Source organism: Molossus molossus, unplaced genomic scaffold (assembly GCF_014108415.1).
Source record: "Molossus molossus isolate mMolMol1 unplaced genomic scaffold, mMolMol1.p scaffold_m16_p_1, whole genome shotgun sequence".
In the NCBI taxonomy this organism is placed as follows: Eukaryota; Metazoa; Chordata; class Mammalia; order Chiroptera; family Molossidae; genus Molossus; species Molossus molossus.
In genome coordinates, this window is record NW_023425344.1 from 68106777 (window position 1) to 68128911 (window position 22135).

The window sequence follows — 22135 nt, forward strand, 5'->3', positions numbered from 1 at the left end:
TTAAAAGTACATCTATCAGAAAGATTAATCCATGCTCATGAAAATTACATTATTTTATATTAGGAACGAATATCATATACTATATGATAGTATAGTATAATATCTAGGAAATAACGCCTAATGTTGTAAATGTCTCTGAACTTCTGTTGTCCAAGACCTAGACTTGTTTCCTATTTTAAGAACAAATTTGCTGTTGCAATACTGTCACTGACCTGAAGCCCCATGACTTGTAATGTTTACAAACTAAGGAGAATCTGTTTTTCTAGAAAATCACTAAACTATGATGATCTATAATATTGGTAGGTTCTAGAAACTATTCTCAGCCTCACTTACATACATTTACATACATATATGTTCATATATATTAACTACTATATAAGATACATAATATTGTTATTCCTTTTTATATAAAAAGAAATGGGAGGTTAAATAAGTTATCCAAGATCTACCTCTTAGAAAGTAAGGGAGCCAAGTTTAAACCAAGACAGTCTGACTATACTGCCTTTCTACATATAATTATATAAAACCTGAACTATCTGATATCACAAAATTGTTCCCAAACCTCAAAAATAATTCTCTAGGCTCATTAAGAGAGATCAATTTTTGTTTAATAGCAACATCAAGGACAACAAATACCATATGATCAGTATGCCTTTATACATTCTACCAGCCTTTGATCATGAATGAGGTTTGTTATTTCTTCTTGTAATAGTTAAATCTTTATGGCCCTGGTCAGTTAGCTCAGTTGGTTAGAGTCGTCCTGATACACCAAAATTTCAGGTTCAATCCCTGGTGAGGGCACATACAAGAAACAACCAATCAATGCATAAATAAGTGGAACAACAAAGCGATGTTTCTCTTTTCCTCTCTAAAATCAATCAATACATTTAAAAAAATAGTTAAAATTTAAAAAACAGAAGTATGTTAGAGCCCAATCTAACACAAGAACATTCATCTAAATCAACTGTGTGCATAGAAAACATGTTATTCAATCACAGATTCTATAGAATGCATCAAAAATTAGGTCTTCATTTACATTCTACTTTGGGAATCTAAACCAGAAAACAAACGCACTTGCATTTCCCGCCTTTTGTTCTCCAGTGGAAAACTTAAAGGAGGGATGGCAAATTTAACAACTGCTGCATGTGATGGTAAAAAGCTGATAACTTAACAGTTTATTCAGCCACAATTTATATTATTACATCTAAAAATGAGTACTAATTCTATGTGTCTGCAATTATGATTCAAATGCTCTTTGCCTCTCCAAATCCAGGATATGTTTCTCACTTCTCTTTCTCCTTGATCCCTCTCCATAGTTCACTCTTTCCCGAAATTCCTTTTTTTTTTGGGGGGGGGGGGGAGCCGGATTTGTTGATGCTACACTAGCTTTCATTCCTCTGATTTCTCCAACTGTCTTTTCCAATCACTTAACTATGGACCTTCTCCACGATGCCACTTTTCTTTGAGAGTTTGTCCATCTTGTCTTCAAAAAGTAAAACAGAATGAATGACTTCCAAACTGTAGCTCAGCCCCAGATTTTCCTCTAATCTTACTACAGTTGTCTATTTCTACATCCCTGATGGACAGTTCTTGGCCAGTAGAAGAGATGAGGCTACAGGAGAAATTACACACTAAATGATTAAAGGCTTTGAATGCTATGGTAGAGAAAAGCAATATCCTTGGATGCCCTGGCCAGCATTGCTCAGCGGTTAGAGAATCAGCCCTTGCACTGGAGGGTGGCTAGTTTGATTCCCGGTCAAGGGCATGTACCTGGTTTGCAGGTTTGATTTCTGGCCCCAGTTGTGGCTGGTGTGGAAGGCAACCAACTGATGTATCTCTCTTACATGGATGCTCCCCCCCAAAGAAATATCCTTGGATGTAGATCTTAGAAGCAAGAGACAGATATCCAATTTTTTTAAAATAGGTAATTCTAGCAATAATGTGGGTGAGAGCAAAAAAGAAAACCAATTAAGAAGTTATCAAAATCAGCCAAAGAAGAGATAAAGAGAACTTGGGGGATGTGGAGTGCATTAAAAAGAAGAGAAAGCCCTGGCTGGATAGCTTAGCATTGCTCCGGACACCAAAAGGTGGCAGGTTCAATTCTCAGTCAGGGCACATACTCGGGTTGCAGGTTTGATCACTGGTTGAGGCACATACAGGAGGCAACCAATTGATATTTCTCTCTCACATCATTATTTCTTTTTCTCTCTCTCTCTCTCTCTCTCTCTCCCCCTCTCCCTCTCCCTCTCCCTCTCTCAAAATCAATAGAAACATATCCTCAGGTGAGGATTAAAGGAAAAAACAAGGAAAGCACCCGCTCCATGTTAGCTAAGTGTGGATAAAGCACAAGCCACCTCATGGGCATATACCTTCAAATATTGACATGATCAGGATCTCTATTATAAACCCCACTGCAACAGTTGGCATGAGTACAATTCAGTCATCATTTAAGGTATTTCCCTCTAATCCCGTAGAGTATGAGCTCCCTAATGGTATGAACCATGTTTGGCCAACATCTGGCACCCTCACTCTTGGCACATATTATATCCATATAGATTAATACATATAAATTATAGCCTGGCCGGTGTGGCTCAGTGGTTGAGTGTAGACCCAGGCACCAAGAGATCACCAGTTCAGTTCCTGGTCAGGGCACATGCCCAGGATGTGGGTCAAATCCCCAGTGGGGGGCATGCAGGAGGCGGCCAATTGATGTTCTCGTTCATTGATGTTTCCATCTCTCTCTTCATCTCCCTTCCGCTCTCTCTAAAATCAATAAATAAAATAAAGAAATAAATAAATACAAATTATAGAAAACTAAAATCACATAAAAATCTTATTGCTGAGAAGAAATAATCTAATAGCAAATCAAGGATTAGAAAAATTAAGTGACTTGCCTAATAACAAGTAGAAGGTTAGAAACATTAAGTGACTTGCTTAAAGTACACAAAGCTGGTAAATAACAGAGGAGGGAGGAGAATTATGCTTCTCTAAGACTGAGTCTCTACAGAAACCTCATGGGAGAAAATAAAAGACGACTGTATATGTAGAAGGCAGATATGGAGGTATAAGGTAATTCTGGAGATTATGTAAGTGAAAACACACCCTCTCACAATATTGAGAATATAAATTTGCCACTGGATTTTGTTAATAGCTAAGTAACATGCTTCAATGTATATATTTATATATATTTTTCTATATGTGCCTAAGGTTGCTACTTGTCATCACTGGACAATGATGCAAAGGGTTGCAAAGGCCAACAGCTATTTTCAAGTTGACGCTTGAACAAGACACATGACACTGGTTTTACTCTGAATTCTTACAGACAGAAAACACATTGCATTAGTAAACTGATTTTGCTTTCACTTGTATTTTCTTTCAGAGGTATGAAAAATGAGAAAGGCAGTATTATCATAATCTGCATTTGCTTTTTTTTTTTTACCCCCCAAACAGAAATAGTAATCATGTTAAATGCTTTCTTCCATTTTTAAAAGTTATGATTAAAACTTGACTATACACACATGGGCAAAGTTACAATGAAGGTCATTAATCCCACCAATAACCCATGGTACAATGTAGTACATAACATCATCTTGAGAAAATATGTGATCTAGGGGAAGACAGCAGACCAGGAGTCAGAAGACTTCCTGTTTTTAGTCTTCCTGCTTACTGGTGATGTACCTTGTGGCCAGTCATTGACACCTAGCCACCAGCTACCTCATAGAGCCTTCTCTCTTTCTAAGACTGATATAAGGAATAAACAAGATCATGAATGTAGAAGTCCTTTGAAGGTATGTTTGAAGGAAAACATGCAATTTTATTTCTAAAATATTACAATAGACTAGTGTTGGCGTTGTCTGGCTGGGCGTTTCTTTTTAATAAACAACTGACTTAAAGAACCTTGAATTTGTGCTGGACTGTATGTTTCTCCAGATGATCATTAACTGCCAGGCGGATGTTATTGTTCAATCACTGCATTCCCACAGAGATTGAAGGACTTCAGGGATTATTTTTCAAAGGAGAAGAAATCTTTGACTCTGGCCCCAATCAGCAACGTTCAATCACTAAGCCTGGTTATTCTCTAGAGAGGTATATTCCAGAGAAGAGGTCACATACTTTAAAAACATTGCCTCACACTGATAGGGTAAAAGACCTGCAAAACATCTACACTTGGTCCTTTCTCACATGAATATTGACCTAAAATGCACTGACGTAAGGTTACTAGGGAAAAAAATTACTGTTCCTTGCATTATAACTAAGTAAATTATTTCACATAAGAAAAAATATAAATGACACAGTATATTTTTCAATACTATTGGTTACTAATATCATATATTACAAACTAGTAATCAATTGATTTTCTGAGTGAAGACTTGAATATCTATTGCCACCTCTTGAGTGAGAGCAAAGTCAAAAAGCATCCTGATTACTTGTATTTGAAAAACCAAGGCTTGAAGCCCCATTATTACCACTAACCGGGGTAATAAATTTACCCTTCACACAGAATATTGAAAAGAGCACTACGTATGGTTCATATAAAATTATAAATCATCATGATTCCTGGAAAAAAAATAAGTGGACATCTAATGGAGAATTTGTAGTATCATCTTGGACATTCAATTTCTTGTGATTCAAACTCATGTTCTTAGCTGATAATAGGAATGACGGACTTGAGTTTACCATTACATTGCACTACATAAAACTGCAATATTCGGCCATTTTAAACTAGAAAAATGGCAGTTATACATGGTTCAAGCTAATACTTCTATCCATTTGTCCAAGGGACAATGATAATGTAGAACTCTTCCTGCACAATCTGTTTTTCTCTCTCTCTTTCTAAAAAGCAATTAATTATTTTCTTGCCTAGTTCAAAGTTTCAATTGGAACAGATTAAAATGTTATCAGTTCTATTTTAGCTCTGTTACCTTAAAAACTGATGCTTTGTACACTTCGATTTTTACCTATAAAAGTATGAGAGTACCAAGTATGCTTATGGGTTCACCTTGAGAAACAGATGACTGAATAATATACTTTTTGTATACACACACAATTTGATATATAGAATAAAAAGTCCTGGCTATGAGCAAATAAAAAATGATGTAAACTAAAGGATTTAAAGGAACAAATAAAAAATTATGTAAACTTAAAAAAATTATAATACAGTAATGTTTTATTTAAAAAGGATTAAAAAGGTAGATAAAATATAATATAGATAAAAGTTTTTAAAAGAACATATATTTGGGAAAGGGCTGGAAGGAAATAGATAGAAATTTAAAGTTATTATTTCTAATAGAATTAGTGGATGATTTTCACTGTATATCATTTTCCATGCTTCAAGCTTCTACAATTATAAGAAGTAAAAACTGGACTAAATGGGATGATGTGTCATTTAACTAAACACATGACCCAATATTAGACATTTCAACTACATCTGATAAAACCTAAATGGGATTTTTTTAATCTAGAAGAATATCTGAAGTTCTGAGAGAACATATGCACATAGTTACCCATAAAAATCCTGAAAAAGGAGATGAAGTAGATGAATACAGCTCATGACATTAAAATAAAAAGGGAACGATACTAGCACCAGACAAGGAGATAGAGCAGCACAGTACAATAGAGCCCAGAGAAGGGCAACATATGTTTAAGAATTTGATGTGATAATAAAGTGACATTTCGAATCACTTGGCAAAGTATAAATTACTCTCCAGATGTTGTTTGGTTACCAGGCTAATTATTTCAGTAAAAAATTACATCCTTAAATCTTATCTTATTCCAAAATAAATTTCATTGAAATTCAGTATCTAAATACACAAAAATACAAATATATGATGAAATAGAATATGTAATACATTTTAGATCCCATATACCTTTCCTAAAATAATTTCTACATAAATTCAAGATTTAAATATTAAAATATGAAACTGCACAAATAAAGAGACAATATAAGTATATATTCTTATTCTTATAACCTTGTTGAAGAAGGCCTTTTAAGGATAACATCAAGCTGAAACAACACAAACTGACACAGAATCAATAAAACCTTTACATTTTTTGTGACAAAAGTATAAATTATAAGTTCAAATTTAAATTATAACCTGCAAGAAATATCTTTAATATATAACAAAAGGAACTCTTACTAATCAATTACCTAAACAACAACAACAACAAAAAAACAGCATCAGCTTAGAAAAACTGAGAAAAGGCAACTTACAAAAGAAAGGCTATGGGAAAATAGCCTTTTAAATATGATATACCTCACAGTAATCAATTAGGCACATTTTTTTTTTAAATTCACTTATTATTTTGGCAAATATGAAAAAGAATGATAATGCCCGTATTGGGGAATGTGTGTGAAAGGGGCCACATACCTAGATTGTTAGTACAAGCTGGTACAACTATTCAATGAAGAAAAAATCTGATGATATGAATATTCTTTGACTAAGCAAGTCTACCTCTAAAAGTACATCCAAAGAAAATAATTAGTGAAGAGTGAAAAACGTATGTTCAAGAATAGTAACTGCAAAGCTGTTTATAAGGAAAGAGTTAGAGTGGTGATTAAGAGCTTGGATCTGAGGAGCCAGGCTGTCTGGATTCAGAATCCTGGTGCTAACCTCTTCCCAGACACGTGACCTTGAGCAAGTTAAACATTCTGTGCTCAGTTTCTTCATGTGTAGAGAAAAGAATAGTACCTGCTTCATAGGGTTTTGAGGATAAAGTTAGCAAATAAATGAAAAGCACCTAGAACATTGCCAGGAACTTAATAAGCACTCAATAAATATTATCTGTAATTATTGCTATGAAAAAATATGAAATACCATTTATAGGGATGGCTTATAAAAAGGATATTGATCAAAAGAGATCACAATGCTGCGATGTCACTAGAAATGATGACATAGAATTATATTTATATGCATGGAAAAATGCTATAATGGATGACAAATTTTTAAATAAAAGTTATAATGCAGTATTACTTTCTTACTCCATCTTGACTCAAACATAAATATATATATGAGCACGCAGAGGAAAAGAATAGGAGGCACATAAACCAAAGTGTGACAGTAACTGAATCTGGATAGTAAAATTACAAATGATTTTCATTTTCATCTTCATCTTTATTCCTGTGCTTTTTGCTTAATTTTTTTTTTTTTTTTTTACAGTCTGGCCAGGATGGCTCAGTGGATTGAGCATCACCTCATGGACTGAGAGGTCCTGGTTCAATTCCAGGTCAGGGCACAAGCTGGGGTTGTAGGCTTGATCCCAGTAGGGGGGGTGGTGCAGGAGGCAGACGCTTGATGTTTCTCTCTCACATAGATGTTTCTCTCTATATATTTCTTCCTCTCTTTCAAAAAAACAACAACAAAACAATAAACACATATTTAAAAAAATTTTTTTACAATGAACATGTTACTTTTGTAATCAATAAACTTATACCCGTTTTTAAAAAGGAGGCAACTGAAAAGTCAGTTACCACAGTTGCCAGTGATACTGGGATTGATACCCAGCACAGGTAATAAAGTAACTACAAGAAAGGGCTGCTATAGTTTCAGCACAGAAAAGGCTAAACTTTCCAATCTCCTCTTCTTTAATATACCAGAAAAATGTTTATAGAGGATGGTACTATAAATACAATTGTGTTCAAAATTAAATAAACAACCTGTATTTTATGAATAGATTTGTCAACAGGTTATAAATATATGACTATGAGAGATAAGGGCCTGGGATTAATTTTTAAAAATGTCAACTGTCTACACTTTCAACCAAAGTACCCATTTCCCAGTAGTGAAATCTGGGCTACAAACCAAACAAAGCTGCTTAGCAGTAGCTAACACATAACAGGACAGCAACATTGTAGGTTTATCTCACTACGTATCCTGTTTGTGTCTACAAATTTAGTTGATCTCATCTAATATTTACTGATGTTGCTCACATACCTAAGTACAAACACACACACACACTCAACGATCATGCAACTACAGGTTATGAGTTAGTGACTTGGTACCATTAACTTACCGTGCTATTTTTCTGTAAGATTTGAAGGAGGCCAATGGCAGCTTTAAAACAATTTTTTATTCAGCCACTAGGCAAAAATGTAACATCTTGGATAGAAGAACACATGGAAGGTTTATCACTCAAAATAAAATTTTGATTTATTTCTTTAAGCTTTGCAAATATCTATAGTACTGATTACCTTACTGATTAGCATTGAAATGCTTGTTTGAAGGGATAGGATTAATTTAGAGATCTACAGATAAAAGGCAAAGAAAAGAAATGAAGACTTTGATCAAATTGGCTTACTTATCACAGCAATTAGTAGGTTTGGTTTAATTACTGGAGATTAAAATGTGATGTTATTGATGTTGTTAAATGGTGAAAACTAAATGTGCACAATGAGTGTAACGAAAGTGTCAAGAATATTAACAAACCCCCCCCCCCCCAAAAAAAAAATCTGAGCTAAAGCTCATTAGGTAGTCGTTGGTTTCTTAGGGCTCCTAGTGGCTAACTCAATTTTTAGAAAATAGGTCCTAGGAGCTATTTCTGCACAAGGGCCTGTAGACAAACTGCACTTCATGGCGAAGCTGGCATTGGACTGCCTGCCCGTGCACTGAACCGCCTGCCTGCACTGTGTCCTGCCATCTGAGTCAACCCTTACAAAGGAGTTCCTGGAATCTTATTTCAACTGATAGGACTGAGGCTTTCCAATCGGAGCTGCACAGCCCTGGCTAATCAGAGTGGCTCTATTCTGACCAATCAGGACAGTGCCTTTTAGACCAATCAAACTGGAGGATTTGAAATTCTCATTTGCATAAGGATGGAGAAATTGAGAAACAGGGGCAAGGACGTCTGTCCACCTTCCCTCTGGCTCCAGAACATACTTTCCCTTTCCACCAAAGAATAAAAATGGTCTCCCTGACTAAGCTGAAACACCCAAGAGGTGTCACCAGAGAAGACTGAAGCAGACCTGCGTGGAGTAGAGCCCTGAAGCAGAGCAGCAGAGCACAAAGCAGACTGGCACAGGGCAGAGCAGACCAGACCATGGAGGAGCAGAGCAGGGCTGTCCAACAAGAGAGTGACCTGGTCCCAGGGCCACCTGGCCCCAGAGCTGTTCTACAGACGTGCTATATCACAATTGAGCCATATTGCACTGCATAAAGTTTCCTTCTTCACCACACCTCAAATTGGGGATTCTTGTTGGTATTGATTTGGCGCCAACAACCACTGGTTGACACATGGAGTTACTGTTTATGAGAAAATTAGTTTCCAAAATCAGCATGTGAAAAGAAAAATCATGCATAGCCGACACTATCCTTTAAATTGTTGAAGTACAATATGCCTCACCGTATCTTAAGAAAGTAGGTTTTCCTCCTGTATTGAAGCAGTCTGTTGTGTTCCCAGGTGCACGTTGCCTTAGGGCAAATTGAAAACAGACTGAGCCAAGGACAAGGATGTTGGTGCATTATTTTGGGAGTAGGAATACAGTACATCATGGGTGAGAAAATGAGGCAACTAGGGGTGTGAAACAATGTAAAGTGTGCATAGCGATTTCACAAAGAACCTCAATGATGTACAACAGTTTGATTGACAGATGCTTTGTTGGCAATTTGGAATTCAGCAGATGGATTCCATGGGTTGGAGAAAGAGGAGATGCACCTTTTTACCTCCTGACTCCTACTTCCCATAGTCAAAGGGATTTAACTGTGCTAGACTTCCAGGTTACATCTCTAGCCCCTCTGGCAGCCTGTCAGTAATTGAGAGCCTAGAACAGTGTTCATTCAAAAATGACTGGGGAAGCCAGCAACTCTGGGCAGGTGGCTGGCTGACTCAGCTACAAGGCAGCAGCCAAGGAGAAGGATCCAGAATTCCCAAGGCAGGTGGAAGGTCCGTCCCTGGTGGCAGATTAGTCTGAGGTGGGTAGTGCCAAGGCAATTTGGGGAAGTCATAGATACATGTCTGTTACAAGTACTAAGCTGAAGAAGTTGGTTTGTATTTAGAAGTTTCATTAGACAAGAAAAATATTTTCCTTACATATTAAAAAGCACTTATACTACTGTAAGAAGCTTGTACTATATGTAAGAAGAAAGTGAAAACTAAGACAACTGAGAAAAGTTGATCATGTTTTTATGGAGCCCACTTTGTTCAGTGATATGATGGGCCAAATCTGTCAGGCTTGATCTTTCTCTTAATGCAATTATACATGTATTCAGTCAAATGTATGAGTTTTCCATCACTCCTCTACCAGTTGTCTCCCATGCACCAGGGCTTTCTCTTAGGGTCTTGCTTAGCTTCAAAACAAACTTTGTAGGCCCCATTTTACAGAAAATGTAAACAGAAAAATAAATAATGAGAAGGTCAAACCTACCAGTGGCAGTAGAAGGACTAGGCTAATCTTTTACATCATGCTATTCAAACCACTGACACCCAGTACTCATTTTAATAACTATCAAAACTTTGGGAAAGCAATTCATGCTAACCTCTAAGAATAATATTCTTTAGGAGGATTTTTACTCATCTGAGAAATGGAGATATTACAATTTCCTAGGAAAAAATCATACAGATCATATCTAGATTACAGTCTCAAGTTTGATGAATTTTTTCACAGAACAATACTTATTACTGTGCCATAGTATACTACAAAGACATCATTATAGCATTGCCATAGTATATTATAAACTGTGTAAACCACCCCAGTCGAGCAGTTCCACTTCTAGGATAGCTATTCTAAAAAAATAGTTGCAGGCATACATAAAGAGTTGCCTTCAAGATGTTCACTGTAACTGTTTTTTTTTTTTAAACCATTTTTAAATTGGTGGTTGATTTTTTTTCAATCACAGTTTACTTTTAGTATTATTTTGTATTGCTTTCAGGTGTACAGCATAGTGGTTAGATAAGTCATATACTTTATGAAGTGTCCCCCATTATTTCCAGTACCCACTTAGCATCGTACACTAAAATTCTGTTTTAATTTTTGTTTTTTAAATGACAACAACCTCAGTACTCATTAGTAGTTAAATTAGGGTAAAGTCACACTATTCTATATTTTTAAAAGAATGAGATATATAAATATGTCGATATTAAAAGTTCACGTGCTACCATAAAAACAATCAAGCTTCACAATATATGCACCAGGATCCAATTTATAATTAAAAATAAAAGTTTCACTATGTTCTGAAAGAGGTATGGAAGGATATACACCTACTGGTTACTAATTTTATCTCTAGGGAGGAGGTTGGAATGGGAGGTTAATAGAGGATATTTCATATTTATTTTACATGCTTCTATACTGTTTAAAAATTTTACAATTATATTATTATCCAATCATCTAAATGTAATAAACCTGTAACTAGATGTACACGTTGAAAAACTCATACTTACGAGTCACTTAGAAATCCAGCACCCAGAACACCAATCATTTATTGTTAGTGTATTTCTTTTCATTTTTATGATTCTATATTTCATAGATAATATTTTGTATTGAAAATTTTATATTCTTTCAAAAATTATTATTTCATGAGGTTGTTCCCTTATCTATTATTAATAAATCTTCCTCGTCTATTGACTATACAATGTATTCACCGTAGTTATTCAGAAAAGTATTTCTACCTTGGTTGGTTTTTCTCAGTGGTTAGAGCACTGGTCCTGGACCGAAAAGTCGGGTCATGGGTTCGATTCCCAGGCAAGGGCATGTACCTTGGTTGCAGGTTTGATCCCTGGCCGTGGTTACGGTCATGTGGGAAGCAGCCAATCAATGTGTCTGTCTCACACCGATGTTTCTCTATCTCTCTCCCCCTCCCCTCCCTTCCACTCTAAAAATTAATGGAAAAATATCCTCAGGTAAAGTTTAAAAAGGAAAAATATTTCCTTTGTCTTTTAGTGGCTCATGCTGAGACTTATCTTTGAATGTCAGCTTTCTAATGATCCTTTTTATAACATATACGGACTAACTGTGGTCACTAGAGTTAAAGTGTCTCCTTTCCTTGACCTAGTTAGAGAAACTTCAAGGACAAAATAACCACTTCTGCCTCTTTGGAATAAGACAAATGAGACAGCACAGTACTAAGTGCTCAATAAACACTATCTGTTATAAGCATTTATTCTATTTCAATGAGAAAAGGACCTGGTAGTGACTTCTATATCTATTAAGTTTAGAAATACATACAAATTAATAGATCACAACAGTAGGAATGTACTTAATGCCAGTGAACTGTACACTTAACAAGGGCTAAAATGGTAAATTTTCTTATGTATATTTTACCACAATAAAAAAAAAATTGTTATAATAATTAGTACACTCTATAATAAAAACTCATCACATATTTGATATTTTGACTAATTGAAACAAGTAATCAGAAGTTCCAGATCAAGCTCAATTCAATAAGTCTTCAATGAGATATGCATCTGTGTGCTATTAAATATGCATTCTATTTACAAATTTGTTTTCACCTCTTCTAGAATCAAGGGTTTCAAAATTGTTCAGTAGTTTTCTACTTACCTCTATTTCTAATATGTAAGTCACCAAACTTACTCTGCAGATAGAAGTAAAAAGAAATAGAGCTTTCTTTCTTTCTTTCTTTTTTTTTCTTTTTTTTTCTTTTACTACCACAGAGCTCCTGAATAAGAAATTGGTGAAGCCTGTGTTTGAGACATTTATTCATGAGACCCTAACATAGCCTTTGAAATGCCATTATTTAAAATTTAAATCTCTAAGGTTACAAAGGAGATTATTATTATGGTAGAACTTCTCCTAGTTGGCTGCAAACATCCTGGAACCTGGTAGCCACTATGATCTAAGCCAGAGTTTATATTTAGATGGTGGTTCTTGGGCTGTAAAATACTAATTCTGGGCAGCTGAATGGGTCTGTAGATTAATGGACTGAATAAGCAGATACACTATTAAAAAACAACAACAAAAAACTTCCTGAGAATTTCTGAGAGCTAAAGTGTGAGTGTTCTCTTTTTCTCACCTTACAACTAGAGAATGTGTCTGATATCAATGGGGATTAATAGGAGATTTAAAAGCAAAGTCCCTGGATTGTGAGATCATGTTTCATACATTAAAGGGCTTAGGAATAACGGGGAAAAGAAAATTCAAAGCTTTACAAAAGTTCTTGTGGTGAGTGAGGTACCACTCAACACAGAAACTAGTTTACTTCTAGTCTAGTTTTTTCCTAGAGAAGAAATAAATGTAGCTGAGGTTACATTTTTCTGTCACTGACATATTCTGCTTGTGATTTTTCATTAGCAATGTTTTGAACTTTATCACTATTTAAAAAATTATGTGCTAATCATATTCCTTCCCTTTCTACTAATCAATGTTTCAGATTAGATTTTTTTTTATTGATTTATTTTTGTTACAGATGTTTCTCCTTTTTTTCCCCCTTGACACCCTTCTCCCCATCCCCCCCACCCTGTCCCCAGCTTTGTTGACCATGTCTATTGGTTATACGTACAGGCATATAAGTTCTGCAGTTTATCTCTTCCCTCTCCTCTTCCCCCTCTTCTGAAGATTGTCAGTCAGAAGCATCCATGATTGGCTGTTTCCTGCATGCCCCCTACTGGGATCAGGCCCCAAACCTGGGCATGTGTCCTGACTGGGAATTGAACCAGGACCTCTCAGTCTATGTATGGGATGACGCTCAATCCACCGAGCCACACTGGCTGAGCCAGATTAGATTTTTTAAATGCTCTTTTTGGTGAAAGCAAAACTTATTTCCAGAATTTTAAAGACTCTTTGAACTATTTTATAAGAAGGTATTATCTTCTGTCTTCAAAATTGGAAAAAACAAGGCTAAAACACCCGATCCCAAGATGGAATTTCTCTAATAAATCGGTTGACTGCAGTTGGAAATAGGCATCGACATCCCCGTAATTTCAGGCAGTGCTAAAAGAGAAGGGGTATGTGATAATAGTTAAAACAAAACTCCACTAACTTACTGAAAGCAACTGGGCCCAAATACAGTGGCGAGATTGTGCACATTCATGCGATTCTGCACATGGTGCTTGGCTACTTCTGTCAAGAACTGGCAGAGGTACGCGAGGAGGCAGTAGTGCGTGTCTGGCAGCTCTCTTATTAAGTCTCTTAAGCTACTCTCCTGAGCATCCTTTCTGTCATCTGAAAAGAAAAATAAAAAATATTCTCAGGCATATTTCACAGTAACAAAAACAAAAATACACGGGTATATTAAATTCTAACACTTTATTCAGGAAAAATTTTCTAAAGACTGAGATAGGCCATCAAAAAAGAAGCATTTTTACCTTTTCTATGCTCCTTAAGCATTTAACTTAAAAAATTTTTAATCTTTACCTGAAGATATTTTTCCACATTTTTATTTTTTTTTTTTTAAGATAGAGTGGGAGAGAGGGAGAAAGAGAGAAACATAGATGTGATATATATCGATTGATTGTCTCCCAAATGACCCTGACCAGGGTCAGGGATCAAACCCACAACTGAGGTATGTGCCTTTGACCAGAAATTGAACCTGAGACTCTTTTGTCTGTGGGCCGATGCTATAACCGCTGAGCCATACCAGCCAGGGTGAATTTAATTTTTTTTAATGTTAAAGAATTTCTAACTGAAGACGTCCTGAAAACCACAAGCTTTATTCACTGCATAAAGTGGGTTCAATTTTTTTATCTTGCCCCATATTAAGATGATATTTGGGTTTTTAACCCATAGTGGAATCTTCCATTTGATTTTTGTCTTTACGTTTGTTAAAATCAAGAATCTCTTATTTGAATACAATTTGATATAAGAGACCTTCCTGGGTCATCAGGAGTGACACTAAACTTAGTGATCAGGAGTCTGTACAAAAAGAAAACTGAAGGATAATTTTAATTTCTATATAGCTTTATAATCTCTAACATATCATAGAGTTTAGTATTAGATATATGCCTCTCATATAAAAGCCTAGCAGTCTAGTATACAGCCAAATACCTAACAGTGTTCCAAAATTCACAGGCAGAAATATGAAAAGCTTTCCCTCAAGTCTCAAAGATTTGGTTATTTGGTCAATAATTAAACACAGTAAAGTTGCTAAGGGAATAATCACAATCCATCTTTTAGACAGATGTCTAAGAGAATGAAAACAATCCAGTTAGAATTACTACACATTGGCTTAACTGAGACAGGTCAGCTGCTTTCCCCAGTCAAGTGAGTAAGAAACAGAAAAGCGAGGCAAATGAGGTGACTAATCAGTGTTACAAAATGTATGATGTCACTGCAGGAAGTGAGAACACAAAAAGTCACATCAAGTGCCACTGAGTGGCTGCAGAGCCCTAGGTAAGAACCCAGCCTTGGGAGTCACTTCCTGGGTTAGGATCCTGGGTCTGCCACCTACTAAGTGGTCCCTCCTTAGCCACCGTTTTTCTTTTAGTTATTGGAGGTCAACTGCAGTCCCAAAACATTAGATGAGGAATATTAGAAACAAACAATTCATAAGCTTTAAATTGCATGCCATTCTCAGTAGTGTGATAAAATCTCACACCATCCTGCTCCATCCCACCTGGGACATGAGTCATCCCTTTGTCCGGCATCTCCTCTCTGTAGATGCTCCCACCAGTTAGTCCCTTAGTAGGCCCTGGATATCAGAGCCACTGTCATGGACTCACAATGCTTGTGTTCAAGGGGCCCTTCCTTTACTTAATAAGGCCCCAAAGCACAAGAATAATTGTGCTGGCAATTCGGATATGCCAAAGAGAAGCCATAATGTGCTTCCTTTAAGTGAAAGGATGAAAGTTCTTGACTTAATAAGAAGAAAAATCGTATACTGAGGTTGCTAAGATCCAAGGTAAGAACGAATCTTTTATTATTGAAATTGTGAAGGGAAAAGGAATTCATGCTAATTTTCCTGTGGCACCTTGAACTGCAAAAGTTATGGCCACAGTGCATAATCAATGCTTAGTCAAATTGGAAAAGGCAGTAAGTTTGTGGGTACAAGACAAACAGAAAATGTTCCAATGGATAACAACGTGTTGCCCAGAAAGCACTGAGCCTCCACAGAGACTTCAGCATAGCATCCCCTGAAATGAGCACCACCTAGCCATTTCCGCAAGTAAACAATTACATAGATTCAGAAATGTTTGGACTGAAAAACATAAAAATTACTGGGGAGAGAGAAACAACACATTCACAAAAGTTTTATTACAGTATATTGTTATGATTGTTCTATTTTATTACTAGTTATTGCTGTTGTTAATATCTTACTGGGCCTAATTTATAAATTAAACTTTACCATAGATATGTATGTATAGGAGAAAACATAGTGTATATAGGGTTTGATACTATCTGTGGTTTCAGGCATGCATTGGGGGTCTTGGGAACGTATCCTCCAGGAATACAGGGAGACTGGACTACTGTACCTATGTGACCTTAAATTCTTTACCAAATTGTTTCTGTGTTTGTAAATGATAATATTAACTATCTCATAGGATTGTGACAGGAGATTAAATGAAATGACACTTGTAAAGTACTTAAAACAAAGTGGTTGACTCATACTAAGTGCTGTATAAGTATTAATAACTCCTTTTACTTTACCTTCATTGATTTGGTTTTATGAGCACACTGAGGTTTTAACAAAATGCCTTTTTTTTTCCCTCACCCAAGGACATTTTTGCATTTATCTTCAGATAGAGCAGGAGGGAGAAAAGGAGGAAGAGAGACGCATCGACTGGTTGCTACCCACACAACTCCAACCGGGGCCGGGGACAAACCACAACCGAGGTATGTGCCCTTAGCGGGAACCAAACCTGGGTCTCTCTGGTCTGTGGGCTGATGCTCCAACTGCTGAGCCAAATAGGCCAGGGCTGAAATGCCTTTTTATTTTTTTAAATTAATTTATTTTTAATTGTTTTTTTTCTGTATTGATCCCAGAGAGAGAAGAAGGGAGAGGGAGAGATACAAACATTGATGAGAGAGAACATTGATTGGTTGCCTCCTGCATGCCCCCCACTGGGGATTTGGCCCACAACCTGGGCATGGGCCCTCACTGGGAATCAAACTGGTGACCTCTTGGGTCGACATTCAACCACTGAGCCATACTGGCCTGGCCTTTTTATTTAATCCTTACCTGAGGATATTTTTTTCCATTTATCTTAATATAGAGTGGGAGGGAGAGAGAGAGAGAAACACAGATGTGAAAGAGACACATTGATTGGCTGCCTCCCACATGACCCCAACAAGGGTCAGGGACCGAGCCAAACTGAGGTACATGCCCTTGACCAGAATCAAGCCCAAGACTCTTCAGTCTTAGAGCTGACACTCTAACCACTGAGCTGAATCAGCCAGGGCTGAAATGCCTTTTAATATGAGCCCACTTCACCTTTACAAGTGTTAGAATAAGTGATGTTACCATAAATAGCAATGCCAAAAATGTATAAATTTCAATTTTTGTTAGAATTGTCTTGGAGAACATTCTATTTATAATTAGAACGATTATTTCCTACTGATCACAAATGATGTGACCCAATAAACTATATAATTTTTAGGATGAAATAGGTTTCCTGGTATTAGAGGTTTTTCATATTAATTTAAATCAGTTTTAAAAATGAAATAAATTATATTCAAATACTTTGATAATCCATGTAGTATGTTACTTTATGATGGCATTATTTTCCATTAAAACAAATATCTTGATTGTAGAGTCAAGATTTACTTTAGTCAAATCAAGATTTACTTGAGCATCAGTAAGAAAGGGAAATAATTAAGTTTAGAGGTGATTAAAAACTAATTAAAGACTACCCAATTTCTCATACCTGTATATTAGAGAGATAAATAACTATTAGGAGAAAATATAATTCTATTTTGCCTTTTTTTTTTTTTTTTTTCTACAGTGACTAATCCAAAGTGAGTCTCAGTGTTTTTATGGGTATGCTTTCTCTGTTTAAAATCATGGCTTACACCAACCTGACTTCCTTGCTCATCATTCTCCTGCTTCCATTGTGATTGTGTATTTATGTTTGAGTCGTCTTTAATTTATAAGACTTTCCTGCTATAAGCAATTTTGGCTAAGCTTCATTCACATTATTACAAGAGGCTGTAGTTCATTGTATAACACTCCTTCACTGTATAATATTCCATTCTGACTCTGCCACAGTTTATTTATTCACTCCCCTGCAGAAGGGTATTTGGGTTGTGTCCAGATTTTTCTGGGGACAATGCTGTGAGGACCATTCTTGTGCATATCTTCTGGTGTACAAGTACAGAAATGTGTCTTGGATATGTACCAAAGGGTGAAATTGCTGGGTTATTATGTGAAACTACAAATTTACAAACAAGGCCAGACTCCTTTTCAAAGAGCAAATTAACCTCTATATGGAAATAAAGAGTAGGAACAATTAAAGATTAAGCATCTGTAAATATTAAAAAAATATAAAAGTGTGGTTTAACTCCTATCATTTAAGGGTACAAGCAACAGTATTTCAACAGCCTTGATAATGGGCCGCTGGCCTTCCGTCTCTAAGATGAAACCGCAAACCCTTGAATGTGGAGACACTTTGGCAAGTAAAATAAATTCTCAAATAGTTATAAATTTATGACAATAACATCTTTGAAAAAAATGCAGCACTTTCATCATTTACTTCCAATTTTTGAAATACAATAAATACTCTTCCCAGGAACTCAAATGGACAAATAAATGGGAATGGAGACAGATACATTCAGAGAATCTCAAACTTATGAACAAGATAACCTTAAATCCTTCATGGCACGAATGGAAGAATCACTAAACATGTCCTTGGAAAGCAAAAGTTATTGAGGAAAATGTCTTGTATTGATCTCATTCTACACCGAAACACTTCCATTTCCTGGGACGGAGGACGGACCCGCTGACGCACTCACTGGGGAGTATGGTGAGCATCCTGTACTCCGGTGGTTTTGACAACTGCATACCACATTCTAGCCTGAAATAGCCATCGCCGCCTCCTGACTCTGCATTTAAATATATTGACAGGGCAGTCAAGACCTCACTTTATCAGCATATTTCTCTTCACTTCTTTTTATGCCGATTATGTGCTAATTCTGAGAATCTGCACTTTGCACTGCCTTTCCAGAAATGTGTGGTCAATATCACCATTACTGCCAGCCTGCAGCAACCTCACAGCAAGACTTCCTACAGGAGAGAATAATCACGGCTCAAGTCCTTTAGAGAAGCCTTGTAGAAGATGGCCCAGCATAGCACTGGGTCTGGGAGTCTGGGTGCAAATGTGCCTAATAAAAAGGTGCCTTTTCATGCTTTTAAGAACCAAGTTCACAACACTTACTTTATGATTACTTTCATTATCTTTTGACTTGCTGATACCTAAGTATAATAAACACTGTCTGTTCATCCATGTTCTTGCATTTATATTGGTAATTACAATGGCTCCCTTAAGTTTTCACATTATAAAAAAGAATTAGCAATGCTTCTATTTTTGTACACATTAATTCATAATGGATACTTATCCTCCCACACTATCTGCAATATTTACCATGCGCTTTCTATGTCTGACATTCTTGAACACTAAAGATACAGCAATGACAAAAGAAAATTCATGCTTTTATGAAACATATTCAAAACAATGGGAGACAATCAAACCAATTATTAACGTAAGTATTATGAATAGCTATAAAGCAGGGAAGAGGAAATAAACCAGAGCCTCACAGGGGTGGGGAATGCCATTTTATTGAACACAGTCAGGGGGTCAGGCAAGGCCTGTCTTATAAGGTGACAACCCGAGCCGAGAGCTGAAGGAAAGAGGCAAGTACAGTCTAAGCAGTGGAAAGGGCAAGGGCTACCCCCTGAGGGGCCTTGGGGCCGGGGCCACATGGGAGAGAGGCAGGAAATGAAATCAGGAGACTGTGGCAGAGGACGAGGGCAGGTTATCCCAGTCTTATGTTAAGCCATGGCCTCCCCCCCCACCCTGAGGGAGGGTTTTGAGGTGTTGGGAGATCTGACTTTGGAGGACCACTCTGACCGCTGTGCTGAATCCAGGCTAACGGGCAAAGCAGAAAGCAGGGAGACTAGCCAGGGGACTCTGACGGTCCAGAGAGAAACGCCGGTTGGCTCCGGACCAGGTTGATAGTGATGACCTGGCAAGACACGGGCAGATTCTGGATATTGTTTAAATGTATTTTGTTTATTCTACATATGTAAGTTGTTTTATATATGTACAATGTGTGTATGAAACAACCATTCAAGAGATGTTTACTGAGTGATGTATTCTATACGAGGCACCGGTCTAAGCATCTGTGATGCAGCAGTAAATAAAACCAACCAACCCCTGGACCTTATGGTCTGGTGGGTGAGACATTAAACAATAACTACAATAATAAGGTTGGGGAACTGGAAGTACTAGCCAGCGTGAGGGGCAGGGATTGCAATTATAAATAAGCCCGTCAGGAAGGCCTCACTGAGAATGTACCTGACATTTGTAGGCCGTTTGAGTTAAAAAAAAAAAAAATCCGCAAACTGGCGAATGTGAACTCAGAGCTGGAGGTTGAGTTTTAAACATCTTTTACATCCCCTCAATGTATTCCTTACATAGCAGAAGTGATTAAGAAATAGTTTTAACAGATTGATACACACTTAAGACACATTTTTGAGACACAGAAAGACAAAATAGTGTAGGAATTAAAAGACAACTGTATCTCAAATATATCTTAAAGAAATGTGGAATAGTTCAGTCTATTTAAAGACCTAGCTAGTTCAAAGTGTGATGTTGGAATTGGAATCCAGTTATTTAAACGATAAGAAAGGGGTTATGTGGTGGTAAGAGAGGAAGGACCCTCAGCAGTGCAATCCCACAGATGGGCCTCGGAAATGGAAGTACGAGGCGCCTATGTGCCGTTTAAAATATTTTAACTGTTTGAAACGTAGTTATTTCTATGAATTGGAATAAAAATTAGAATATGTCTTAATTCATGGATCTGAATGGTTTAAGACAACTTTGCAGATGGAATAATGATTAATAATTGAAACAGTCATCATTTTCCTGAACGTCAACCTTTTCCTTGGACAAGAACTAACTTTCTCTTTCAGGGAAAAGTGCCACTTTAAATTATTCAAGTTTTCTTGAAAGATTTTATTCATTCTTGGCTAAATTTGACCCATTTCTCAAGCAAAGCCACAAACATTCAACTAGCATTGTAGACAGTGTAGAGAGAAAAATTCCTCAGTACTTAAAGAAGACTGTACCCTAAAAACCTTTGTTCCAGAGTAAGAAGCAAACATTAAGCCATGTGACAAGTATTCACTCTAGGTAGAAAAGATGATCACAATCAGTAATGCTGTACCCAGGTCACATGATGGCTTCTAACACGAATCTGGACATTTATCCTAGTGCTTGTCACGTGCTTTGACTTCTTAATGGCCATGAAGTTATACTATACTTACCATCTTGGCCTCAAGGAGAAAATATAAAACTGACAAAAGGCTAATCTCCACCATGACACATCTCAGAGCCATGACAAGGTCAGCCATTAAAAGCAGCAAAATATTTAGCCTCACGGCGCCAGATTTATTGAAGTAGCTTTTTATTTCCTCATTAAGGCTCACAAAAGGATTTATGAAAACTTGCTAATCTATTAGATAGAACAATGAGCTGTTGCTGACTTTGGAGCTAGAGAGAGGACACAAGCCCAAGAATGTGGACAGCCTCTAGAAACTGAGAAGCCAGAAGGACACAGGGACCTCAGCCCTACAACCACACGAGAAACTGCTGACGACCTGAAGGAGCCTGCTGGGATAAGAACTCAGGCTGACACACACCTGGATTTTGGTCTTGTGAGACCTGGAGGAGAAAAACCGGCTGAACCGCCATACCTCTCACAGAATAGTGAGATCATAAATGCATGCTGTTTTAAGCCACTAAATTTGTGGCAATCTGTCAAATTAGCAACAGGAATCTAATACACCTCGGTTAGAGACGGCTAGACTGAACCAGAGAGATAAATGAACTTGTCCATGTCCACACACCTACCATGTAGTTGAGCTGCAGTTCAAATCCGGGCGGTCTGGCCTCAGACAGAGCACATGACTTGATCAATGAACTCTCACAAAATTAGCTTTTGTTATTATCACTACTACAAAGCACCTTCAACACTGTCTCAAACATGTAAATTTTTAAAAAATGATTCCTGAATCAACAAATAAAGTTGATAAGTAGT

General features: G+C 36.9%; 1 protein-coding gene across 1 annotated transcript in view; it reads right to left on the reverse strand.

Annotated features, from left to right (window-relative positions):
• The window catches only part of FAM13A (family with sequence similarity 13 member A), a 300626-nt gene that overhangs the window by 224176 nt on the left and 54315 nt on the right, over positions 1–22135 (reverse strand). Inside the window, exon 4 of the mRNA XM_036255845.1 lies at positions 13930–14107. Within this exon, the coding sequence (XP_036111738.1) occupies positions 13930–14107 (178 nt within the window). The remainder of the gene's footprint in view (positions 1–13929; positions 14108–22135) is intronic.